Source organism: Pyxicephalus adspersus, chromosome 9, assembly GCF_032062135.1.
Source record: "Pyxicephalus adspersus chromosome 9, UCB_Pads_2.0, whole genome shotgun sequence".
NCBI classification, from domain to species: Eukaryota; Metazoa; Chordata; class Amphibia; order Anura; family Pyxicephalidae; genus Pyxicephalus; species Pyxicephalus adspersus.
This window is the reverse complement of record NC_092866.1, coordinates 58,941,686-58,969,301: the sequence shown is the minus strand read 5'-3', so window position 1 is coordinate 58,969,301 and position 27,616 is coordinate 58,941,686. Positions and strand designations below refer to the sequence as shown.

Genomic DNA, 27,616 nt, shown 5'->3' with positions numbered 1-27,616 from the left:
GAAAGAAAGTTCTATGCTTTTTTTTCTTACGCTCTATATTATCCAATTATTAGAAGTTGACAAGCTGTGCTTTGTGACAAGTTTGGAGAGAACGTTTGGGTGAAAAGCGTGACTTTTCTGTGCGAGCTCCCATCACCTAAGGATCACCGAGTATTCTCTATCGCTGTCTGAACTCATTTAGAGATTCCAAACTGTCTTGTTCTTCTTCCTCTTCGCTGAATATGTTGCTTAGTAACTGTTCGGTTGTGAGAAGAGTTTTGCAGGATCTGCTGTGTACAAGCTTTTATAGTAATCTGGAATGACGCTGAACTCTTCGTTATCATCCACCAGAGCTCTTCTAAGGGAAGTAGGTCAGGTATTCTTTTGGAATAATACCATTTTTTTGGGGGGGGATTTCAGGATGATATTTATTTGTATCTGAACTAAACATAATTACAGATCGAATGTTCATGATGAGTTGGGGATGCAAAATTGTTAGGAGGATACAGTGGGCACACAAGTTTTAAGGTCACATCCACACTCACCAGACACTTTATTAGGTACACATTGCTAATATCTGGTTGGACCTCTTTTTCCTTTAGAAGTGTTTGTCAAGGCATAGAATTAACAAGGTGCCCTAAACATTCCTTAGGGATTGTGGTCAATATTGACATGATGGCATCATACATGGCATCTTGTTGCAGATTTGCCAGCTGCCCATCTATTATGTGAATCTCTAAATCCACCCCATTCCACCCCGTTCCAAAGGTTTTTCCTTTGGTTTGAGATCTTATGATTGTGGAGGTCATTAGAGTCTGGTGACCTCATTGTCATGTTCAGGAAACCAGTTTGAACTTGGTGACATGGTGTGCTATCCTGGTGGAAGTAGCCTTTAAAACATGGGTATACTGTGGTCATAAAGGGGTGGACATGGTCAACAACAATACTAAGGTAGACTGTGGCATTTAATAAAGTTCATCAGATGATACTAAAAGGTCCAAAATGTGGCAAGAAAATAACCTCCATGCCAATATACCACCACCAACATCAGCATATTACAAGGCAGAGTGGATCAATGCTTTCATGTTTTTGTCACCTGATTCTGACCCTGCCATCCAAATGTAGCAGCAGAAATTGAAACTTATCAGACCAGGCAATGTTTTTCCAGTCTTTTCTTGTTCATTGTTGGTGACTACATGTGAATTGCAGCCTCAGGTGTCTGTTCTTAGCAGATAGGAATAGCACATTGTATTGTCCAGGGATGAGCGAGGATGCCTCTGGCATGCTCCAAAGTTCTACATGTTGTGCATTCAGAGATTCTCTTCTGCAGACCTCAGGTGTAACAAGTGCTTATTTGAGTTTTAGTAACCTTTCTATCATCTTGAACCATTCCCCTCTGACCTCTGGCATTGCAATGGCATTTACACCTAGAAAATGGCAACTCACTAGGTATTTTCCCTTTTTCCGACCATTCTTTGTAAACCCTAGACATGGTTGTGTGTGAAAATCCCAGCAGCTTTTGAAATACCCAGACTAGCCCACCTAAAACCAAAAACCATTTTGTGTTCACGGACACCTAAATTACCTTTTCTCCCCACTCTGATGCTCAGTTTGAACAAGTCATCTTAACAATGCCTAAATGCACCAAGTTTCTGCCATGTGATTGACTGATTTGACATTTGTGCTAACAAGCAGTGAGTGTATAGCTCCAGCTTAGATCCATGTTTTGCACCTTGCATATTTTGATTGGTATGTATCAATGTTTCTAGATATTTTTAACATTGGGGAACCATTTGAAATAACTTTCAGGTCTTCAGAGACCCCTTGCTATAATTACTATATCCACAGCTTGACTATATCCGTATCACCTTAGTGGTCAGTGGGAACCATGCTTCCTACATTTCTGGCCAATAGGAAGGCTGCCAACCCTACAGAGAGCCAATAAGAACATTGGTGTCAGTAATAACTGACCTGAGGTTCACAAAGTGCTTATAGCTCAAGGAACCCCTAGCAACCTCTGAGGAAACCCTAGTTGAGAAACACTGCTCTATATATTCTCCTCTAAATTAAAGAAGACAGTGGTAAATAAAAAGGTCCGCTTACACCTATTTCCCCTTTCCAAATTGGTCATGCCTCAGCTTTACTTTATTAGGTGTGAAAATGTGTTCATCAAGATATATATTTGTGCTGTAATATGTCCTGTTTCTCATCTCAGATTTTTTTGAAAGGTGAGGATGGGTTTGAGCAACCTTTCTCAACCTTTTTTACCCCTGATAAACCATTACAAATAATTTTCAAGTCTTGAAGTCTTGGAGGTCAGTGGGACGTATACTGTAGCCTCCTAAATTGGTGGCCATTGGAAGGAATGCTCCCCTTACATTGGAATATCGCCTTTATAGACGTAAAAGAGTCAGCCAGATGGCTCTACTGAGTGCTGTTGTTCCCAAAACTAGGCAGGCAACATCAAATGGGAGGTCAAGCAGCCAGTTCGAGAAACCCCAAATATTCTCTTAGATTTTTTTGTAACCCTGGTTGAGAATGGCTTGGTTGGAGCCTCAGATGAGTTTTGATGGAAACTGATATATCCCATGTGGAAAGATTTCATGTTCAATTTTCATATTCAAGAACTATATCCTAAAATGTTCACATTCTGTGGACGATTTTGTGACAGTCGTGCTGGTTGGCTGTTACTGCTTCCAAAACTTCCATTATTAACCAATAATTTGGTCCTATTCCATAAAGCACAAACAGCAATAACAATAGGCAAGGTACATTCACCTACAGCAATCATATATATACTTCTGTTTCGTTATATAACAATTAGGCCAATGGTATTCATTGGTAAATGTTTATCAGACGATTGCCTTTTGCATTACTGAATAGGCCTGGCAGAGCTTTCACCTCTTCAATGAGGACGCAGATGGTATCTGAGATGTCTTCTTTGTAAGATATTAATCACTTCCTCATCAAATACTTCCATATAATCACTGCTGTCAGGAACAAGATTTTCTTGGAGAGGACCAACATTCACCGAGGCCAAGAAAATTAAAGCTGAACTGCAGACTAACAGCTAAATAGAACGAGGAGAGAAATATAATTGGTAGCTGCCTAAGGATTTGTCCATTCATTTCTGAGAATAGAGAAGCTCTGCAACACAGCCCAGCCTAGCAGGGCAGGGACTTGATTGTTAGTAATACTTATGGATCGTGTCTCTGCCCAAGATTTTAACAGGACAGTGAAAAAATAAGCAGCAGACTGATAAGGTCTCTCCTGTCCTGTGCTACTTCTTTTTCTACAGGTCTGAACCTTGCTGCACAATTTTAAGCCAAATTCAATCACCAAAATTTAGTTATAATTGGGACCTGAATCATCAGCTTCTGTCTCCCACCATTCAATAATTCAATGCACGAACCTTAACGGCCAATAATGGGACATTGTACGGGGGGTTGTAACTTTGTGGTGCATAAGATATCAAAACCTAAGGGGACAATGCTTTTTAGAATTGGGCAGTGCTAAATAAGAGCAATTTGTAGAAAATCTACAGCTAGGTATTTTAATTTCGGAAGAATAATACAACAACCCAGAATGAGATGCAGAGTATAGTTGGCCACAGTAGCCAATCAGATTTTAGTTCTCTATAGTTAGATCAAATTGAATTACTGAGTCTATAGGTAGTGAATGTAAAGAAATCCCTGCAGTAAACATCTGTATGTATTTTTATTAGAATACTGTTTATACAGACATAGGTGCAACATCTATTATCATACAGTATACTGTAATACCAATTTCTGCCACTAGTTGGTGGTATTTTGTTTTATTGCCTATATGATGTTTTTCTTAGTAAAACTACATGATTAGGATGTCATTTCTGTCTCTGTGCACATTCAGCTCACCACTAGGTTGGGTTTGCGCACTGAAGATAGGGAACCTACAGGCACATTATTGCCGGAGAATGTTACCTATTTATTTTTTTACTAATTAAATGGGAAGGTTAAAGTCAATTGCCAATGTACACAGAAAGGAGTGTTTTTATTGGCTGGTGGTTGTCCTGCCCCTGAAGAACCACCAGTCTATAGGAACACCATCTATCATACACAAAGTAGTCATCTGAGAGCCAAATAACAGCCATTGGCCATTAGTGGTGGTGCTAATGGGTGATTTGGCTATCACTAACAGAAGACTAAGCCATAAAATACCCCAGGGTGGGGGAATCACACAAATCTACATATTGCCAGCCACAGCAATTCATTTTTTGTGCATCAATTGATATATTTGTCTCTTTTTCCAGCATGCCGGATGATTTCTCTTGGCAGCTTAGTCCATTTGTATAACTCGTGGTCTTTACACTGCTCATTAATGACCCCGCTTGCTGCTAATGACTCGTTACTAACACAATGGATTCCTCTATGGCCAGCCTAATAAACATTCATCATGTGGGTCCTGTAGGGACTAACAGATGGGGGGTGGGTGTGCAGATCCGGGTGTTATCTCAGCAGATTGGAGCTGGAGAAACGTTTAGACGTTCCAATGGGGCGTTCACTCTGGATGTAGCTTGGTGCATTTAAAGGAAAGCTAACACACCAGGATAAGGATCCTTATTATCAAACAGGTGACCAAGCTGATTCACAAATTATAGTAACACAGCTAAAAATACCGATCCTTATCTTTCTATGGACTGCCATAGCTCGGACATTGACCAATAGGAATATAGACAATACTGGGGATCAGTGACTAGGTCAATGGTAGAATTTTATGTATTTGACCAATGACCTGTCTTCTTTAATGAAGTGGTGCAGTGAACAATATATAGCATGCTATGATCCTAATAACCAATCAGATATCACCTTTGGACAGTACAATGAAAGATGAATTCTGATTGGCTGACAATGACACGTTTTTTTAACTTTTTCTTTTTGCTACATGCTTAAATAAAGGAACCCTAAGCTGGGGGACATAATTAGAGAACCAAAGGGTTAATTGCCTGGCTTTCCCAGGTATTCATACTTCCTAATGACTGCCCTGTAACAAGCATACAGCAAGGTAGTCAGAGCTTCTGATCTGCAATGTTGTTGCCATTGAGGTTGATTTATGAGGCTGTTCACTTAGCAAAGTCAATTATCACCCTGCAAGGGGTCTTTCACTTATTTTAGTGAATGGGATGAAGCTTTGCTGGCTTCAACCATCCAATCACATGCAAGCAGATCCCCTCTTTTTTTAGATTTGCTTCACTTGATTGGGTAATCTTTGCAAACATTCATTAAGCTAAGTGAAATATCTCATGCAAAGGTAACATTTTATTTTGCTTGTATTTCTTCAGTAGACCAACCCTATTGATTCAGCATGACAGCCAGGCAGTTAGCATTTTTAGAAGTAAGCAGCCACAGCCTACATATAGGCAAGCAGGTAATGGTAGGGGTCTCTATGCCAAGCAACACTTGGGTCATGCCCTTAGAAACCCCAACCAGACACAGGTGACCTCCATACAGCTTGTACATACCACTTGCCCTGGCTGCAGAACACTGGCCATGGTGACTGGCGTCCCCTCTCCGCTATCCGGTGGCATCTTCTTCTTATGTATGTATTTGCACAGACACACCAGTCCGCAGAGGGCGATGAGACCCGACGCCGTGCCCAGGGTAGCCCCCATGGCTATAAGAGGGGCGGCGATCATCTTGGGATGTAGATTGGTGGCACTGGCAACTGGAAGGTTCAGTGTGGCATCTCCAGGTTCATTCTTGCCTCTTCCAAAGATGAAATGTTGAGACAAATCCAAGTTCCTGGAGAGTATCGGAGCTCAGTGTGCGATTGCTGCTTTCTACCGCTGCCTCCGCTGCTCACAATGAGCTCTTGGTCTCTCCAGGGAAAACGACTTGATTGCTGCTCACGTCACTGGATGGCATTGGGGCTGTTGGACGGCGTTCAGGCGTTCCATCCCCTGTCATCTCCCTCAGGCTTTGAACTTCAAGATCTGCTGGAAAAGCCTCTACGTGAATGAAATAACAGGTTTTACCGAGCGCCTTTGTCTGTACAATAGCAAGAATCCTCATTATCCCCACCAGAAGAAAATCTCAATATCTCCGACACCTTGCTCTGATACCACCCTCAGGGTATTAAACCCTTATAATGCCATCTGACCCCCCTCAGGAGGATTTCCCTAAGCCACACCTTTATACATATATATATCCTTTAGATTTATATGAATTATTGATTATATTGATTTATATGAATGTTGATTATATACCCAAGGTGTTTAAAAAAATGGGATTTCCCCAAGCCATATAAATATATATATATATATACCGGTATATATATTTATTTATATTTATATACATTTATATTTATATATTTTTTTAAACCTATAGATTTATAATAATTGCAATATTGATTATACATCCCATGAGAAATGCATGAATGTTGAATAAATCTAAACTCAATAGTTTTTTTGTTTTCCCTCACTCTAAAATTAAAAAAAAAAAATTGGTGCATTTTGTCGAACCTGTCCTGAGGATTGCAGAAGCTCCTTTTATTACTGCTGTTAAACCTGTTTTTGTGTCCTAAAAAAACAGCCTCCTACCTGCCTCATAATGTCATTTTTTTTTTTTTTGCACAAAAGAGGAAAAAAACAGAAAAATTAAAGTGACATTTTATAAATACAGATCAAGTACAACAAAAATAATTATATAAAAAATAATACATAGATGCAACAGAAATACCCTAAATACCCCTCTCTAAAATAAAAAAAAACAAAAAAAAAAAAAAGAATAAAAAATAGTTAAATATGCAATTCCACCAATCAGTTTTGCCCAAATCACACTGTTCATCCCTAATTGAAACAATATTGTCCTTTATTAAGGGACAACAAACACATCAAAATGTAATCCTCGTATGGGGTCTATTTTTAAATACTGACATTCACTGAATTAATTTCTGATGGAAAATCAATTAATGCCATTGAAACAACCCAGACCTAAAACATTGTCCATCAGAGAATGTCACTTTCTTATATAGAGAGCCCTGGGTGTTACATTCTTAATTCTAACCCCCCCCCCCCCCCCCCTCTTTCCAACAAAAAAAAAAATAATAATTAATAAACAAAAAGACATAGCTAAATGTTTAAAATACTAAAATGCAAAAGAAATAAATAGATAAATAATAACACAATGATGTTTTGATGTTTTTTAGTGTAACAGTTCTGTGTTTATTGTTTCATACAGTGAATCTAATTTCCCTTGCTGTTGTTCTCATGATTCAGTTTATACTTTTATATTTGTTCTTGCAATGTTTGCAGAGTTTATGAAAATGTTGAACAGTTACATAGCTTTGAGCAAGGTTGTGATAGTTTATGTGTAATAAAAGGTTTCTTGCTGGAATGATACTGCCACTCGGTGGATTATATTGGTATTGCATAGTAATATTCCTTCACTATAATTAGGTTTGCCCCTATCACAGGGGCAGGTTCAGGTTCACATCCAGATTCCTGGGCTGCTGATTTAATTAAGTAAATTCCTGTGACCGTTACTGTATTACTGGTTGAAGCAAACCCTGTACCCTAGAACACTGGATCCTTGGGTATTTACATATTCTGAACACTTTTTTGATAGAGAGTGCTATTACCTTTTACATTTTGGACACTTCAAGAACATTTTATTACATCATTTTTATATATTTATTTTTTGTAAACTCTTGGTGACCACAGTAAAAAAGCAAAGCACAGAAAGCAATGTCATAATATCATTTTTATTGCTATAAATGATAAATTAAACAATGAATGTAACATTGCAATTTAATAATAAAATTATATTTGGATCCTAGGTCTTCTAATGATTAGACAATGTCTTCCCAATAACAATAAAACAACAAACAATTTTAAAAAATCTCGATCAGCTTGTATATGAAAGGATTTTAAAAAGTTTAAAGAGAACCTGACATGCAAAGAGAGAATATGTCATTGTCTGCCATCCATCAACTGCCCTGCCAAAGTCTATGTTCCTAATCTATAAAACTAAAGCAAGAAATAATGTAACGTGGAACACGTGGAATTAGGAGGGTTGTAATATATTAAAACAAGCTTATAATGTGAACATACAGAACATTGCCTAAACATAAATGAACTTCACCCATTCAAATGTCCAGGAGAAGTTTCCTTACTTCTTGTTGTGTCTTTGATATAGGAAATGAAAGCAAATCTAAAACTTTTAGCTGTACATGCACCTTTTATATCAATGGCTCTGCATTGTTCTGCTGCTATGTCATGTGATCAATGCCAAGGAACTGTTCACATGGTATTTCCCAAAATGGAAGACCACTGTCCAGTCTAGATGTGTTGGAGGAGACCATATTCGTTTCATTATAGGCTTGATTTAAATTCTAGGTGGTTACAATGGATGGTTAGTACTTCTGGTCTGTCTGCATTATCCAGGATTGTCATTTGTTCATTGCTTGGCGTTATTGCTCCATTGGAGGTCACAAGATATCCATTGTCCTTGGTTTATGAAACTGAAAAGAGGGAAAGTTTGCAATTAGGAAAAATCTTGACACTTATCTGATTTTGGTTGATGCAAAAAGTGGTGATGATGGGAATGATATACCTCATAGTAGTGTTCACAAGTAATCTTTTATCTGACCATCCCGGAAGACCAATCATGGTTTGTACATCATCATTACAGGTCAGTCCACCACAAATTATTAGGAAGATGGTGGTGATGTTTGGTTAGCCCATGGCATTTTATGTATTGGATCCCATAAATATTGGATTTTCGGTATTTACACAATCACCACATTTGTGTGATATATCTAGTTAAATGATCTATAATACAAAATACATAAAGGATCTAGAAAAGAATGGTGTGAGCTTCTCATAATAGGCGCAGCAGATGTGCAACAGATTTTACAGAGTCCCCAAGTGACTTTCCATTTAAGGTGCACCGACCCTTTGGTTATTTGTTGCAGTAAGAAGCAGACCATGGAAATGATAAACTATTAGATGGTGTGGCTCACTAGCATCTCACAGAAACTGAAATATCGAAAATGGAAAGCGGACCATCAAACTGGCCAACCAAAAATACAATCGTACTTCCCAACTCTGAAACCTGAGAATAACTAAAAGTCTAACCTGCCACAATCATTCCTTATTCTACTAAGGCAATACAAAAATATTTTATGATCAAAGGGTTTTGGACACTTGATTATCACCAATTTGGTCAAATATGTGGACATCTCTCCAAATGAGATCTGGTGTCTCCAAGGGTACTGTAATGCTACATCATACAAGGACATTTTAGGAAAGTTCTTCCAAGCTTGTAGGGAAAGTTTGGTGAAGGTCCTTTTCCATTCCAGCAACCCTGTGTTCCTCTGCACAAACTGTAAAAACTTGAGTTGACCAGTATGGTGTGGAGGAACGTAGGGTTCTTTGGATGAATATTGAGGCCCATTGGGAGCTGGGCTTTTTTGTTCAACACATTTACATTTTTTATGGCTGAATTGGCACAAATTACCCCTGACACCATTCAAAATCTTGTAGGAAACTCTCTAGGAAGGGTGCTGGCTCTATACTAATGGCAACAGTTTTGGAACGACAAGCTCATATATGTGTGATGGTCAGATGTCCACAAACTTTTTGCCATATTGGGCCAGATTTATTCAAGCTCCCCAAAAACGGGGGAAGATAGACTATAATGGGAGAACCTGGGTTATACAAAAAACCTAGAATGGATCAGGTCCAGGATTAAAAAAAGTTGCCAATTAATCATTTTAGAGAATCCATTGTAGAATTGCTGAATCACCCAGGGTTTCCCATGATAGGTAATCTTTTAAAGCCTTAAGGAGCTTTATTAAATCAGCTCTAAAGTGTATGATATGTCTTTATCCCCCTACCATCACATGTCCTAATTTTCACTAGTGGTGCAATAGACTGAGTGAATAAATTGAAGGATTAGTCTTTTATTCCACAAATAGATTATTTTTATGCTTTTTATAATTAAATTACATTTACAATGTCTAAATCAACTTACTGATGGAGTATTTTGCCATAAATCCAGAAGCCTGGGTGGAACTGTCACTCACGAAGCGTAGGATAAGGCCGTTGCTGGTGGAAGTGATTGGCTGGATATCTTCTTTTCCACAGTGCCGTGATCCTAGGAAAGGAGAGGTGGGCAAAACTCCGTCTCTGATTTCCAGCCAGTCGTAAGAACATGTCTTGCTGGACTCTAGGTTGAAACTGGTAAAGGCCAACCGGACCTAAAATTCACAATACGAGAAAATTGAGAAATGAGAAAAATGATATTAATGCAACATCTATCATTTTGAATTGCCAGTGCAACAGAATTTGAGGGTTGATCTTTTAATTGAGCCACTTCAAGTGACAATTGCCTATGGGTAAATTTCCCCAACTATGAAGCGATATCCAATAACTTACTCCTGGATCTACTGGGTAGGATAAACCAGAAAAACGTTTGACCATATCCTGATATATCCAACATTTTAGATCACTTGTAATAAGCTGACCCAGCTAGACTTTAAAGGGCAATCCGTAAGACTATGCACACCTTTTATTTAAACCTGTTATGTATTTTGGGGATTTAAAGTGGAAGTTGAATTGAGCAATAATATTTTTAAAAAAATGAATACTTTTCTTACTTTGGATCCCAAAGGAGCGATGATGGTCCAAGTGCAGTCACTGAAAGGAAGGTATTCCTGTGTACCAAATCCAGGACTAAATACTGATCCAGTCGGGGAAACAAACGTTCCACCACAGTTCACTAAAAAGAAGAAGAGCATAAGGATTGAGTGGCTAACACAAAGTACTAAAGGCAGGTACAGGCAAAAACTTTTCAGGAGGGGGTCAAAAATGCCTCCCACTGTGTTTCTTCATATCAAATTTATTAAACATTATGCAATTTGTGGGCTTCTATTGTTGACATCCTGATAATATCAATACCCATAGCTTGGTAATTATGGTTAGCATGACATTTTGGAGTTCAGAAGAGTAAGAGGGATATCAAATGTCTCTATATGTGTACAAGTCCATGACTTAGTAAGGAGCTAAGCAGGCATAGGCAGTTAACAATTTGCAGGAGTGTCCATCAATGGCAGCCCTTTGTGTTTCCCTCAATGCAGTTTATTTCATTTTATAAAAATAATAAAAACTAAACAGACATGGATTGGCTTCTTACAAAGTGTACAACACTAATAGATGCTAAAGAACAACAGAGATTCTCCTGCATATAATACTGGTAAGTCCATGCCATAGGATAGACTAGGCTGGACAGCCAGTGGTGGTGGTGAGGGGGTGGGGGTATTGATTATCTCCTTCTCAAGCCAGTACTAATAAAATACCCTAGGTTGGTGGCTCTGAGTGGAGATACTTCACCACTGATACACCAATCATAGCAGGACCAGCAGTTAGTGGCACATGGTGGGCACAATATAGCTACCTCCGCTCCTAGACCTGCAATCAGAGTATCCGGCATAGGCTAGCCTTCCAGTATCAAATGATGTCATGGAGTTATCATATGTTTATATCTTGAGCACTCCATTGGAGCACATGAAAAAATGTGTCTGTGTCCCAATATACCGTGTCCATTAAGAACACCAACATTACCATTGATCAATGAGGCACCATGGCACAATATGTGTGATACACAGTCCTTATGTCTCAGATATCTATCCCTACAAGTTGCTGGTGTATCCTTCCCAAAGAAAAATGTTTCCAGTTCCAGTTGGAACTATCTTTTAGAATCTCCACTTATACATTCATTCTGTTACCTGTACTGTATGAGGCTCTAAATCCAGTAGCTGTAATTGACCCATCAGTGACAAATTCCACCAACATAACCGGGCCAGAGGCCACCAGAGAAGGCATCTGTCCAGAGCCACATGACTTGTCCATCAGCAATGGAGATGTCCTACTGGGACCATCAAACACCCTGATATAATCTGATTTGCAACCAGCAGAGGTTTGTACGTCGAAAGCTTTAAACTGTAGGAGAACCTGCAAGAGATTTAAAGGTGTATTAATGGATATAGAAGCTTGTGTTTTACATGAAATTCACAGAAGTGCTGAATACAAATCTAGCCAAAGGATTAAAGAGATTCTATTGTCCATATTAGACTAGAGCTATAGGAGTTAAATTTAGTAGCTTGATGATTGGCAACTGATGAAACAAATGGCTTTTAATCAGCTTTACAAGAAATAACCTTTGTGGCTCCAAGTTTGTGGGCACCTTACCTTCATACCTATATTATCTTAGTCTTCCTGGTCTTCATTTTGATGGACATCTCATTCTAAATCCACTGGCCTTAGTTTGCAACCCCCTCCTTCTGGCTATAATGCCCTCTACTCTTCTATGAGATCTTTCCACAAGATTTTGGAGAGTACTAGTTGGAACATGGGTCAATTAAGCCCAAAGAACCTTTGCTAAGGTAAGGTACTAATGCTGGGTGAGAAGACCTGGCTTCAAATGCAGGGTTTTTCAACCAGGGTTCAGTGGAACCCTAAGGGTCCTTCCAAGGTTGCTAGGGGTTCCATGAACAATGAGCAGTTTGTGCCTTTCAGATCAATTTAACTGACACCAATTATTTTTTTGGCCATCTAAGGGCGATATTCTTCCAATTGGCCAGGAATGTAAGAGGAATTCTTCCCAATGCCGACCATGCTAATATACTGTGACCTGTGAATATAGTAAACATAGGAAGGGTTTCCTAAAAGTTATTTTAGGGGTTCCCCCATGTTAAAAAGGTAAAAACACTGGTAAAAGTAGGGTTGAGGCCAGGGCTTTTTAGGGATCAGAGTTCCTCTACATCAAACCACATCTCTGTGTAACTGTCTTTGTGCACAATCATGTTGGAGCAAAAAGTAGCCTTCCCCAAACCATTACCACAAGGTCAGCAATGCACAATTGTCTAAATTGCCTTTGTACACTGTAACAATAATGTGATTTGTCTCTGGAAACAGCTGAACTCAATTTGGTAGAGCACTCACATAAACATATTCCTGCAGGTATTAGTGTCTTTTGAAATATATTTTGGTAAATCTGTGTAGAATTTAGCATTGTCCTGGGTGAAGAACCAATGATTACCTGGTTGCTTGACAGGCGGATGAGCCAGGTGCAGTTGTAATTGTTTGGGTAGTTTGAAGGGTTAGAAGCTGAGTAGAAGACTCCGGTGTCAGCGGACAGCACAGAGGAGCAGACGTCTTCGGAGGAAGGGACAAATTATGAAAAATGTAGATATAATAACATATTATAAAACATAAAAACTGTCTAAACAAACTGATAAAGTTTCCATGGAAAAGAATTTATAATCTAATAATATTTTACTCCAGTTTCTGAGGAAGGAAGGTTTCCTAATATACAAATGACAGACTTACTAAACCAAGCATAATAATTTGTTGTTCCCCTTCTTTAAATAGGAGTCAGCAGGAGTCATACCATACTTGTTCCCACCATTACATTGACTGTGAAGCAAAGGCTATTTGTACATGTACATTAAATGTTTGATAGAGTCATAAAGATTCGATGAGAAATAATTTTGAAATCATTTTTGGTGCACACAAGTCCAGGAAATCTTTCTTTGAATAAAACGTTCTTTCCAGAGAAAAGTCCCCGGTATAGGTTTTCCCATTGGAGCATTCTCCATCATCTTTTGCTTTGATGACAAAATATTGGGTTCATTCCTGAAAATGGTCAACAGGACTAATGAAGGGCAAAAATCCCCCCAGCAGGGACACAGCCAGAACTATAAACCTAACATACCCCTTGGCTTCTGTATCCAAAACTAAGAAACATTTGGCTTTTACATACAATTTAAGTTTTTAAGTCTTTTTTTAAATCTAGGTCGGCTATTCTCAGCCAGGGTCCTTAAGGTTCCTCCAAAAGCTGTTAAGGCTTTCTTGAGATGTTGCTGCTTGACCTTTCATTAGATGGTTCCTCTCTAGTTTTAGGTCTCTCATCACTTGGCAGGGCCATTGGTATGATGCCAATTATCTTTTTTACCTGTTTGTAAAGGTGGAATTATAAACCACCACTTGGTTCACCCAACGCCCACCAATGTAAATGGCATTCTTCTCCCTTAAGGTTGTTACATTTTGTAGGGGTTCATATGACTTCAAAAATATTTCAAGCATTCCCTTGGGGTAAAGAGAAACACCACTCTAGTTTTGGAAGGGGTTTCCTTTCTCCGGACTGTTATGTCCCTTTCACAAGTCTTCATTAATGTCAGTTAGACCTAACTACCCAAAAGCCATACCCTACCTTTGGGCATTGTTGACCATTTTTACCTTGCTTTTGATAAAAATGTCTAAACAGATCCATAGATTCACATTATCTATTTTAGATAAACTTACTGCAACTGTAGAGTTTGTTGATCTTGGCAACATCCAGGTTGCTCAGACCAATTCTTTGTCCAATTTTGACACTATTATCAGGGATTGGCTGAATGGTCTGTAGGCGGTATTCATTGGTAAATGCAAATCTGTAAGCAAAAACAAGCAGTCAGGATGAATGATCTGTTACAATCTTCTATTTTGATGTTAGATCAGGGTTTATTTCTATTTAGTTACTGACTTTTAATGGCTGCATTTTAGGAACATAGTTTGTGGGGGGTTAAAAATAACAAGAAGCTGCATTTCTATATATGAGTGGTGTGAAGAGGCATCTGAATCTGGATACATTTTATTAAACAGTAAAAAGAATGATAAGTGTTACAATTCTACAAATCGAGGAAACTGTTAGCCAATAATGAATTCATCACCGCTGATTTTAAAGTAATCTGCACTATAGGTAACTCAATCATTTCAGGCATGCATTGAGTACTTACTTTCCATAATGCATTACTGAGGAGTAATCATATTCCAGTTTTAGGTTGTTGGTATCGCTTACGTTAAAGCTTGCTTTATATTCTGAAAGAAAGATAAAACAATATTATCTAATATTGTAATACAGAAAAAAGAATGGATCCTCCAGTAAAATTATCAGTTTATACCATGGCATGGGGGTATCAGAAGGAATCCCCCAATGACATTATCAGTTCACTCAAAGGCAAGAGGTATGACAATGGATCCTCCAAATTATTTACCATTTGACGTAAGGGCAAAGGGGACGCTTAAAAAAATGACCAGTTCATAAAGGGGCAATGGGGTATGAGAAGGAATTCTACCATGGAATACCCAGTTCTCCTAAACTGGTTCTTCTTGGGATTTGGATTTTGATGATTTAAGGTTAGGGTTGAATCTTGGTAACTCTAAATATTTCAGAATGGAAAAGGATCATCCAATATAATTATCAATTCACTAAAGGGCAAAGGAGTATTGGTAGGGACTCCTAAAATATGGCAAGTTCATTCAAAGGCCATAAAAATGGGTCCCCCCCAAAAAATACATGTTCACCTAAAAGCAAAGGGTATGAGTGGGGAACCTTAAAAAAAAGACTGGTTCACAAAGGAGAAAGGGGGTATGAGAAGAGAAACTCCAATGAAATCACCACTTTACTTAAGGGCATGGGTTATGGGAAGGGATCCATCAATGAAATGAAACCAGTTCACTTTAGAGCAAATGATATAGAAATGGATCCTCCAAAAGAAAGGATTAGTTCATACTAAGAGTAGGGGACTAGGAAGGGATCTTCCAATGAAATTACCACAGCAAAAGGTATAACAATAGATCCTTAAACATGAGAAAATGTTCAGTTAAAGGCAAGGGGTTGTGAGAGTGGATCCTGCAAAAAAATTGACCAGTTCACAAATGGGAAAGGGGTATAAGAAGGGGTCTTCCAATAAAATGATCAGATTACTTAAGGAGAAGGGCAATGAGAAGCGGTCTATCAATGAAATGGCCAGTTCGCTTGAACTGGTTCTTCTTAGAAACATGTAGATGTTTGGGATGTTCTATGATTTAGAAGATCAAAGTTGAATCCTGGTAACCCCTTACTGTAGAACTAAATAATGCAGTCCTTCATATTATCATCTTCTTTTGGATCAGCGGTATACGAGTGGTATTATGATTGAAACCAGATGCACTTGATAGGTTTTGCTCTTTTAAATCCCAAAGCAGATCAGGCGGTTAGAAAATAACTATTTATCACTTTTGATCAGGTGATTCCCTTTTCTTTCCCACCAGTACTGAGCAAGGACCATTATATAGATAATTTTACAGATTAAGTCCACTGCATCATATTACTGTTTAATACGGCTGCCATTTTGATTTTTACCAGGTATAATGTTGTTCCAAAGGATTCTAATGTATGCATCACGGTCACTTCGGCTGTGCTCATGCTCGAAGCCCAGGGCATGGTTAAGCTCATGCTGGATGACCCCATGAAATATACAGCCACTTGAATCCAGGGATACGTCCTGACTACCCTTGGAACGGCCCAACATTGACCAGCACCTGCAAAAAACAAAACCAATGAATATACATAGATTATTACTTCAATAAAGTGATGGGCAAACAGTAGTTTTATATTCCTCAAAATGCTAAAGCTGCTTATGTAGATTACTGTGCAGTTCAAACTTTCTCTCTGTAGCTTCTTGGATGCTCCTCTAGTCTGCCTCGATTTGGCAAGACAATAGGCAATGATCCTTTTTATCTCCCACCATCCTTGGTTTACCATCCTTGGAGGATGAAGCAAAAGGCCAAGATTTACCTACTAAGTAAGTTTATTACTTCCCTACTTGAATATGTAAATTGTGATCATTGCTTCCCTCTAATAAATAATTATTATAGGAAATCTGCATTCAATTTTTCAAAACTAAGAATTAAAGCGGCCATGAGCCCATGTGGGGCAAGATCCATAAGATTTAAGAGAAGCCCCAACTATTTTTTTGTATAGGGGACTTCAGCCATCTTTGTCCTATTGTTTACTCACCCAATATCATTGATGATATTTAAATAATCGGCCTCAGAGGTGCGTGGAACAAAACGGATGCAGGTCAGGGTAGCAAATTCCAACATGGCTTTTTCTATGACAGCTTTATCCTCATTGGCTGGTTTAAAAATAAGAGTATTATTATAAAATAAAATATAAGTATTAATATAAATATAAAATAGGCGTATTATAGATATGCGTACTTAAATACGAATACATTGTAAAAGCAATAAACAGTCTTTTCAATGTGAGTGTGTTTGTCTTAGAAAACATGTTTTGCTTTTTTTCTTACATTTTAACATTGTTTGTTTGTTTCAATTAGGAGTGTCTTTAGCTTCTTTGAGTGAGTCGGGAGAGACTACTTACTTCACTCTCTGTGATTTAGAACCTAGATAGTTAGGGACACATCTACACCAATTTACATAGCGAAAGTGCTTGTATATTTAATCTTTGTGAATTAAGTTGCAGGCACATATTAGAGCAATATTTCTCAACAGGAGTTTAATGGAGCCTTAGGGGTTACTCCAGTGCATTGCTTGTGATATGAAACACTATGAATTAATATTTTCGGTTAATTATGACACTAACTGGAAAAAGGCAAATAAGAAGGAACGGTGGAGCTGCCGCACATTATGACCAATGAGATCCCTTGTCTCGCTTTCACAAAGTGTGATTGGTGGCTACGAACAGAAAAACTTCTATCACAGTAAGAGAAAACTAGGGACACTTACAGAATTGAAAATCCAAGGTGTATGGAACATTAACAAGGCCACTGTCAGATTTAGGCCAAAAACAGTTCCCAGCTGGACATCCTATAGCGCTGCGTCCTTCCTTTGTTTTAATATCAACGTGTTGCAGGAGTTTTCCGCTTCCTGGATAGAAAAAAAGACCATGTTAGAAAGCTTCATATTTATTACCAGAATTCTATTTAACCTTTACATTTACAATTATAAAAAACCCATACACAATGTTTCATTTGTTACCTTTGTTCATTCTCTCTATGGTGCTCATGACATCTTCGGCAGGAGGGTTTTCTGGTGGGGAAGCAGCTATATGGCAGAAAAACAAGAAATCACATTAAGTAACAATGAATAATATTATTAGGTTCCATAAATAAAATGTCTTTATTGTTTATTTTTCACCCCCATTACTCTCACATACTAATATCTTCTTCAAATCTTCAATTGGTTGTTTTATCTACTGGAACCCTTGGAAATACCCTGTACTGCCAGGTATGGGGGAGCTGGTGACCACTTTATCTTGGTTCCACGGTGCACCACTTGTGTTGTAAGTTGCCAATGGCCCAATTGCTCTCGTGTTAGCGAATGGTGAAAATGATTAACCTTGAGAAAAACTTACATACTCTGCATAAACCCTTAGAATTACCCTGTACTGCCTGGTATGGGGCAGCTGGTTACTATAATACTTTGTGTCTATGGTGCACAACTTGGGGTCTAGATGGAAAAAAGCCCAATAGCTCCCATGTTAAAAAAATGATTAACCCTGCATAAACCTAAATACCCCGCATACACCCTTAGAAATATCCTGCATGGCCAAGTATGGGGGCGCTGGTTATCATAATACTTTGTGTCTATAATGCACCACTTGGGGTCTAGGTGGCAAATAGCCCAATAGCTCCAATGTTAAAGAAAATGATTAACGCTGCATAAACTTGGATACCCCACATAAACCCTTAGAAATACCCTGTACGGCCAGGTATGGCAGAGCAGGTGACCATTTTATCTTGGTCTCATGGTGTACCACTTGAGGTCTAAGTGGCCAATGGCCCAAATACTCTCATGTAGGAAAATGGAGAAAAACTGCATAAACTTTAATAGCCCACATAAACCCTCCGAAATACCGTACTGCCAGGTACGGGGAAACAGGTGACTTTATTACTTTGCACCTATGGTGTAGCATTTCAAGTCTAAGTGTCTAATCACCCAAATGCTGCCATGTTGGAGAATGGAGGAATTATTAACCTTTCATAAGCTTGTAAACCCATAGAAATATCCCTTACTGCCAGGTATTGGGGTGGAGGAGACTATATTACCTTGCTCCCATGATGCACAACTTGGGTTCTAGGGGGTCAATGCCCTAATTGCTCCCATGTTGGTGAATGTAGGAAATGATTAACACTACTTAGACCTTTAAACCCAGTATAAACCCCCAGTAATGCTCCATACAGCCAGGTATGGGGGAGCTGGTGACCATTTTACCTTGGTCCCATGGTGGACCTTGGTGCACCACTTGGGTTGTAAGTGGCCAATGGCCCAATTGCTTCAATGTTGGAGAATGGAGAAGATGATTAACACTAACCCATAGAAAAACCCTGTATGACCAGGTATGGGGGACCAGGTCATCATTTTACCTTGGTCCCATGGTGCACCACACAAGTTCTTGGTGACCAATGGAGAACGGAGAAAGTGATTAATACTGGATAAACTCAGACACAGATCATAAAGGAGCTTACACAGGGATCAGACTCCTGCAACTATGATAAGAGAGAAGGGGTAGTGACTTATAAAGAGAACCTGTCTCTTTTTTCATGTATAGGAAAGATTGGGAAGGTCTTGGAGAACCATAAATCCTGCTGCTATGCCAGGGCTGTGGCTGCAGAACCCAAACAGATAACCAATATTTTCTGTACTGAAATTGGCTTGGCTCTCTTATTGTCACTTTGAAAGTGGATAGTACCAGTAAGGAGCCACTAGGCACTCAAATGCAAATGTTTGGGGCCCAGTGGCTGCAATATAAGTCTTTTTTTATAAGAATGGAGAAGATAACAATTATTAATACATCATTCAAGTAAACGGAATTTTGCCAATCTTTTATCCGATCATCACTTTTTGATAAAGAAGTCCCAACATGTTTGCTAAGTCCAGCCGAAAAAATCCAAAATTGCAATGCTGATTTACCTGATTTAGTAACAGATTCGTTTTCACTCCAGCCATTCTCTAGAAAGAAAAAAAATCACAACCTTTTGTAAATCCATTCCAAACAGTGACATTTCATTTTTTTTAATGGTATTAGAATTGTGCAGATAGAATTGTGTGGGTCGATTTGTTTGATTTCTTACCTTGGAACTGAATTTGCAGGACACTGGGCAGCTGGAAGATAAAATAAACATTGGAATCAGACCTTTTAATAAATGATGAATTCTGGGTAAAATAAATTCAAAAATATTTCACTGTGTTGGCTATAGACGTAGAACTGTGGGAGAGACCCAGAAGCTCCTCCTACTACAAAACCAATCACCAGCGGGGAGATCAACATTGACTGGTCTATATTATAGGAAGCATCTGCAAGGGGCAATGAGAAAACCTGAGGCATTCACAGTTCATCCATTTCCTGAATTTAGGTTAAAGTTTGCAAGCTGTCAATGTCTATTCCCAGCTAGTTGTTTACCTTGTCAACTGCTTTCTGAACATGGTTGTCAAGAGAAAGCACCACACCCTTGACAACCACTATCCAATTGAAATACTATTCACTATGTACTTTAGTAACTGACCTATTTTTTGATTGGTACAAATGTGTTTGCTTCAAACAGGTTCAGCAAACTTCCAAACCAGTACGAAACAGAGTCTTCCTATTTACCCTTCATGGGTTAAGCAACTGTTCCTTTTGAATTTTCAGAAACACAATTCAGTCCAGATGCTCCTACATCTGCATCTTCATCCTACACTTGATGTGAACAGCCTTAACTACTTTAGTAACATGGCCTTGATAGCATCCCTTTAGGAACATCTCGGTATGCTGTTTCAATCAGACATACAGAGCTGCAAAGCAATCTATACCTGCTGGGTTGTTCCCAGCTAACCCATAGTGCTTTGGGGATCCATTGCCATGTATTAAAGCGCAGCTCCTGTGCTATTTATTTATTCAGCTGGTCAATAAAGAGGCATTATCTTTTTTTGCAAATAGCTAATTATATTTGTCCCTTCAAACAGGACTCAGTCAAACCACACTTTTACAACAACAATGAAGAAAGAAGAAAGTTGCTGTTGGTGCCTTTCTGATCCCACTGACAACTCCTTAGTTTCCTATATGGGTGTCACTTAGACAAAAAGTGAGAAACAATCTTAGCAGGGTAGTCACAGATAGAAATAAAAGTCTGGCAGGAATTCTAACTCTGACCCAACTTCTTCTTACAATAAAAACTTATAAATATAAAATAAATCAATGAGAATAAAATAGACTGAGAACCATTATGATTCCCTTTTAAAAGAAGCGAAAGACTCAATGTACCTGCAATGGGACGCTGTGTACCCGGACTGTGATACAGAGCAGTAATGCTATCAGCCAATTCCTCTCCATTCTTCTTGCTGGGTTGCTGTCCTCTTGGCTCGGAAGCTGATGCTGATGTCCCTCTGTCCTACACCAACCCCTTATATAGTACTCAGTGGGTGGATAACTGTCACACTGCTATCCCTGGAACTAATTCTTTTCTCTACACCTCTGAGCTAATTATATATTCCCGAAGATAAACCAATAAATTCCTTGGCCATGTCCAAAAATCTATCTGATCTCATAGCTCAGTGAATTGTTATATATTGAATGAAAACTATAGTGTCATACTATTATGTTTTTTTATTTATTGTCTTAACCTTTTTAGCATGGAGGAACCCCTGAAATAACTTTCAGGACTTCAGGGAACTTCATTCATTACTATATTCATAGTCCATAGTACATTAGTATGATGGTCAATGGAAGGGCTTGATTTGTTAAAGCTCTTCAAGCCTGGAAAGGATACACTTTCATCAATGAACCTGAGTGATCCAGGAAACCAGGAATTTGCTTCTAAAAAGTTATTAGCTATTTGTTAACAAATGTTGTCAATCAAAGACTAGATCCATTCCAGGTTTGCTGGATCACCCAGGTTCACTAATGAAAATGCATCTTCTCTAGTTCTAGAGAGTAGAGATGAGTGAATTGACGCTGACGAAGTGGAATTTGATCCGATTTTCTGGAAAAATTTGATTCGCAATGAATCCGAATTTTCTTGCGATTCATGGTATTCTTGGATAGAGTTCCTCTATCTAAGAATACAGGGCACTACAGAGGATGAATGGGGACTTGTCCCCATTCATCACATGTAGTGCCTTGTATTCTTAGATAGAGAAACTCTATCCAAGAATACATAGTAGAAGTACAGCACGGCAACTGCGAAACCACTGGTAAAAATTACTGCTAAAATTACTGGTAATAGACGTTTTTTAACGTGATTCGCGCAAATAAATTTGTATCAAAGCAAATGTTTTCAAAAAATTGGGCGAACCGGCCGAATCGAATTTTTGAGAAATTCGCTCGTCTCTACTGGGGAGCTTTAATAAATCAGACCCTTACTGTATATTGCTGACCATTGGGAAGAATGTCACCCTTACAGATAGCCAAAAAGATTATTGGTATAAGTGGCACATGATCTGAGAGGTACAAATATCTCATTGCTCAAGGACCTCTTAGCAACCTTTCGAAAAGCCCGAGGATTCCACAGAACCCTGGATGAGGAACAATGGTTTTATGTATTAATATATAGTGAATGCCAATTTTTGACAGTGCGTGGATGGAGATAGCCCCATGCTTTGTGCACCACTATCCCAAATTAAGGAAGTAATGCAGAAATGCCAGTGGGTGGTGGACGAGCTGCTGCCCAAGGGCATCTCTGCACTGGCAAACCTTGGCTGTATAAATAGCCATTTCTTTTTATTATAGTATTTATAGGAACACTGCTGGGTGCCTAGTTGACAATGTAAATAGCACGCAGCGTTCCCATTGTATTAGATGATGGCTGTTAGGAGTGATATTGGGAAAACTGCCCACAATTTACCTAAGCAAACTATATTCATTAGCTGGTGGTAGATAGGGGTGGAACTGCTGACAGCCACCAACCTATTTGGACATTCCTTACTTTTTATCGTAACAACAGGTTGACTTGACTGGTCCTCATTTTGTCACCAGCTCCATCATCTGATGATGATGACTTGACCAGACCAGGCCAGGTTGATGTAAATCCTGCACATGCTAAAGGTCCGTTCACGATATGTGTTTTAGTGTGCTGGGTTATGACAGCCCATGAATATTGTAATGCATGCTATAAGTCCTGAGATGTTTTATTAGCAGCTCCTGCCCAAGTATAGTGCTATTCTAAAGGAATGGCACTCCAATGCTGCACACTAGTGCAATGCACTACTATGCATTGCTGCCATGCACATTACTACATTGCATGGGTGCAAATGGGCTCTAAAAAGAAAAATTAAATATTTTCATAATGAATATATATATATATATATATATATATATATACATATATATATCACATTTTGTGTGTGCAGGCAGGATCACCATTGGAAGTTTCTGGGCCCCACACTAAGTAAACTTTTTGTGACCCCTTCCCCATATATAAACGTTCCAACATTGCAAAAGTCAAGCTCTTTTGATTGGGGTTCGATACAGAAATATCCCTTGGCATTCCTGCGGGCAGTAACGCACATAGTGATACATGCAATAGCCCAACGCACATGTCTAAATGGTTAAAAAGCCTCAGTGAACTAAAAGTATCATAAATTGTATTGCACAAATGTGAATCACAACTAAGCATCAATTAGCCCACAAAATTCCATAATCTGCTGCTTGCACTGAATATGCTGACTTTTCAAAAAAAGAAAAACATACAGAATCTTTTTATGTTTCTTTTTGAATGTGAAAACAAAATAGGACCACCCTGTTTGCATTAAACATCAGGTTTTCGCATTGCGATTGCACATGTAGGTTAATGCCCATATGTGTAGATAAGTGATTAAATTGTATATTCACAGATTCCCCCCACCTGCCTTCCTGGCTCCTTCCCCTACTCCTTCCTCCTCTACTTTTTGGGATTGGGTTATAATCTTTCTTCATTTTTTAATTAGTAAGCCCCATCACATTTACACTTTGTATTTGTGAATTGGAAAATCATGATTTGTTTAGAATTACACCTGTTACCTGGCTCAACATAAACCAGTTGTTGAACACCTGTCCTCTTGTGTCACAGCTCAGGTGCATGCACACCCTGATATTTACAAAGCACAACATGTCATTGGTCAGGGAGGGTAGTTCTGAAGTTTGGGATCTTCACTATTAACACTTTAGCTTCACCAAGCAAATGCAAATTACCTTCCAGGTGAATGACAATGAATATCAATGAACACCTGCTGCTAGCACTAATGTAATCCCTCATTAATAGGACATCGTGTTCCTTTGTGACTGAAGCAAGTGCACTAATCCTTTTAATGAAAACACAAAGGCTGTAATTGCTTTTTTGAGGGTGCTAGTGAATACCTGGTTTACATTTGGAGTTCCAATTTCCTCCAGAAAGGTTGGGGTTCGAACTCTGTGCAGGACACCTGAGTTCCCGCACATTATTCTCATCAAATCATCATTCCTCAAGCCTGGCAGCATACAGCTATCTAAAATGTCTTTATATGTTGTAACATTAACAATACACTTCACTGAAAACACCTGGATTTAATATTTTGGAAAGGGGTCCACCAGAACCGGATCAACTCAAGGCAACCTAAGCATGAGTCTGGAACCCCTTAGATATCCAGGGGGGCAGCTACAACCTTTATGCTTTTGCAGTAAACCATGAGGATATACAGATGGTCCAAACTGTGCACCCGCCTGTTACTTTACAACCAAGATTGCACTTTTAGACAGTTGTCTAATGGATTGCACCATGCCAGTACTGCCAATGCAAAATTAGAAACCTCCCTTGCAGTTTTTATCAATGCCAATCAAAGAGAAGAGGTTGGCAAATCTTTAAGCTTTTCTCAGGCCTCACTCTGCCTTCATTTATCTTCAAGTTTGCATTCTCTTGGCCATATAGTGTATGATAAAAGGTTTTCTTGCAATTTTTGGAGTCATGTAATAATAAATGTCAGCCACTTGGTGGTACTACAGTACTTATAATTACCCGCCAGCCTTTTCAGTGAATATTATTTATGAGACAACATAGATGTTTAAATACCTGGTACCCATGAAGTCACATCAGGCCAATAAAAAAAGCAATGATTTCTGCTGCTGCTAGAACGGTCAGGTAATGATTTGCGTCAGGACATGAATATCTCTGCAAAGATGATGCACATGAAATTAAAACTGTAATTTTAGCACCTCTCTGTAAAAGTTTTTATGGCCAGGAAGTGTAAAAAAAGCAGCGGTGCAATATGATGCTGGGTGATTTTACAAGCATAGGTACTGCAATCTGCACCTAGGGATAATCAGCATCCGAGGGACGTTCAAAAACAGAATTCAGTACTTTTTGAGTAGAATAAGGCTGGAGAATTTCAGAATATCTCAACCTTATAAAAAAAATGTAATGCATTGTGGTATACCAGTCTTTACATGTGGTGGCTGCATTGGTTGACTGTTTTTGTTTTTTCACCTTTGCTTTCTCCTGGGGAACTGGATACATATGCATGCACTGGACCTGATTTATTAAAACTCTCCAAAACTGGAGAGGATAGACTATCATGTGAGAACCTGGGTGATGCTGCAAACCTTTACCAGATTTCTTTCTATGAGTTTGCAAATGTTTCCATTCCAAGTTTCCTAGATCATCCAGGTTCCTCCTTGGTTATCATGGAATCTTGGGTATCTTCTCCAGTCTTGGAGAGCTTTAAGAATTGGGCCCACTGTCAATATCAATGACAGTGGTCATTTACCGTGCTGCATTTATAGAGCAACTGTGCTAGGACAAAGTTTCTCAACCTTTTTAACATTGTGGGACCCTTGAAATAACTTTCAGGTTTTCAGGGAACCCCTGGTAAAATTACTATATCCACAGCTTTCAGTATATTAGTGTGGTGGTCAACGAGAAGAATGCCTCTTACATTGCTGGCCATTGGGAAGAATGTCACCCTTACAGATAGACAAAAAGATCATTGGTGTCACTTTAACTGACCTGGGAGTAACAAATTGCTCATTACTCAAGGAACCCCTAGCAACCTTTGGAGGAACCCTGGTTGACAAACAATGCCCTAGGATGTGGGCACTGCAAGAAGGACTCGGGTTGTCACATGACCATGGACTTGGGTATATAAAAAAAAATCTATTAACTAGCTAAGAGTGAGCTGGAACTAAGTTTAGAAGAAGGTGAGCAATGGCATCCTCCATATTGCTTTCAGCACAGGTTATCTTTACTGATGAACGATGACAGCTTCTATTTAAATTGGCACCATTAAACTCCCAAGCAGCTGCCGGTTATGTTGGAATAATTGGATGTTTCTAAAACTAGTTAGTGCCTATCTACATGTCTTTACCCAGAATCCTCGGTGAGCCTCATCTCCCATCATGTGGGTTTTTCCGCAGACACAACTGTGAATCCAGCAGACTTTCCCACTTTCTTTTGTTTGACAAACCGTTCCTCAACTGCTCATTTCTGATGACTGACAAAAAGGCTGTTCAGACGTTGTTATGAGCGTAACATATGTTGTGCCATAAGTAGCCGGCGTCTCTACTGGAGGGAGATAATAGAAGCAGGCTGACAGAAATTAAGTCAGGTTGTATTCATCTTTCACAGGCTGTAGCTCGACATATGTTTCAGAGCTTTGATGGCATCATTATCACCAATAACATTGTTGATTGATCTGAAATTTAGGATAATTGCCAGGTAGATCAGAGTTGAGGTTTGAAGTGCCGAAGTCTTTCTACAAAAGCAAACACCAATCGGCGTTAAATTTTTGTCAATTTTCTGGTTTTTAATTGGAGCTTCAGTAAAATGGTGGAGTACGTAATGTTATGTTTGGCAGGATTCTATTCCATGGGCTGGGTGATAGAACAGGTTCAAAGTAATGAAGGCACCAATAATATACACCATATCGCCAGAGGTTTGTGGGCACCTGACTATCACAGCTATACCATATAGTCAAAGGTTTGTGGGCACCTGACTATCACAGCTACACCATAAGGTCAAAAGTTTGTGGGCACCTGACTATCACAGCTACACCATATTGTCAAAGGTTTGTGGACACCTAACTATCGTAGCTACACCATATAATCAAAGGTTTGTGGGCACCTAACTATCACAGATACAACATATGGCCAAAGGTATGTCACCACCTGACTATCACAGCTACACCATATTGTCAAAGGTTTGTGGACACTTACCTATCGTAGCTACACCATATGATCAAAGGTTTGTGGGCACCTAACTATCACAGATACAACATATGGCCAAAGGTATGTCAGCACCTGACTACCACAGCTACACCATATTGTCAAAGGTTTGTGGGCACCTAACTATCGTAGCTACATCATAAGATGAAAAGCTTGTAGGCACCTTACTATTGCAGCTACACCATATGGTCAAAGGCTTGTAGGCACCTGACTATCAAAGCTACACCATATGGTCAAAGATTTGTGGGGACCTGACTTTCACAGCTACACCATATGGTAAAATGTACAGTATGTGGACACACATTCAATGGTTGAGTTTAGTTGTTTCCAATGATCCAGAAGTCCAGTTGTAATAATACAGCATACAAAGCCATTTTGGAGCCACTTTTGCAGTTGTTTCAGGGGTTTGGTGCAGTCTCTTTTCTGTCTCAGCATGACTGTGCCCCTGGGCATAAAGCTAGCTCCATAAAGAGTTGGTGAGTTTGGAGTGGTGGATCCATTCTGCTTACCTTAAAAAGCAATCGTCCATTGTGGGGCTTGAATCCAGAGAAAGGTCTCTTGCTCTACGGAATGAGCTAGCTGGGCAGATGTGCCAAGGATTGATGAGCCTGTCCAGTCAAAAGTCC

At 39.0% G+C, this 27,616-nt stretch overlaps 2 protein-coding genes across 2 annotated transcripts in view; both read right to left on the bottom strand.

Moving 5' to 3' along the window:
• The window catches only part of SYT13 (synaptotagmin 13), a 21,764-nt gene extending 15,704 nt beyond the window's left edge, over positions 1 to 6,060 (bottom strand). The window contains exon 1 of the mRNA XM_072422157.1: positions 5,477 to 6,060. Coding sequence (XP_072278258.1) covers positions 5,477 to 5,650 — 174 coding nt within the window. The 5' untranslated portion in view covers positions 5,651 to 6,060. The remainder of the gene's footprint in view (positions 1 to 5,476) is intronic.
• Positions 6,061 to 8,032: 1,972 nt separating this feature from the next.
• LOC140337761 (astacin-like metalloendopeptidase) overlaps positions 8,033 to 27,616 on the bottom strand; it is a 35,793-nt gene continuing 16,209 nt past the window's right edge. Inside the window, exons 2-14 of the mRNA XM_072421562.1 lie at positions 19,918 to 19,999; positions 19,757 to 19,795; positions 17,822 to 17,887; positions 17,570 to 17,710; positions 16,839 to 16,956; positions 16,182 to 16,360; positions 14,794 to 14,875; positions 14,321 to 14,448; positions 13,056 to 13,171; positions 11,743 to 11,968; positions 10,615 to 10,736; positions 9,990 to 10,215; positions 8,033 to 8,475 (exon numbers count right to left, since the gene is read on the bottom strand). Of these exons, the coding sequence (XP_072277663.1) occupies positions 8,468 to 8,475; positions 9,990 to 10,215; positions 10,615 to 10,736; positions 11,743 to 11,968; positions 13,056 to 13,171; positions 14,321 to 14,448; positions 14,794 to 14,875; positions 16,182 to 16,360; positions 16,839 to 16,956; positions 17,570 to 17,710; positions 17,822 to 17,887; positions 19,757 to 19,795; positions 19,918 to 19,999 (1,533 nt within the window). The 3' untranslated portion in view covers positions 8,033 to 8,467. The remainder of the gene's footprint in view (positions 8,476 to 9,989; positions 10,216 to 10,614; positions 10,737 to 11,742; positions 11,969 to 13,055; positions 13,172 to 14,320; positions 14,449 to 14,793; positions 14,876 to 16,181; positions 16,361 to 16,838; positions 16,957 to 17,569; positions 17,711 to 17,821; positions 17,888 to 19,756; positions 19,796 to 19,917; positions 20,000 to 27,616) is intronic.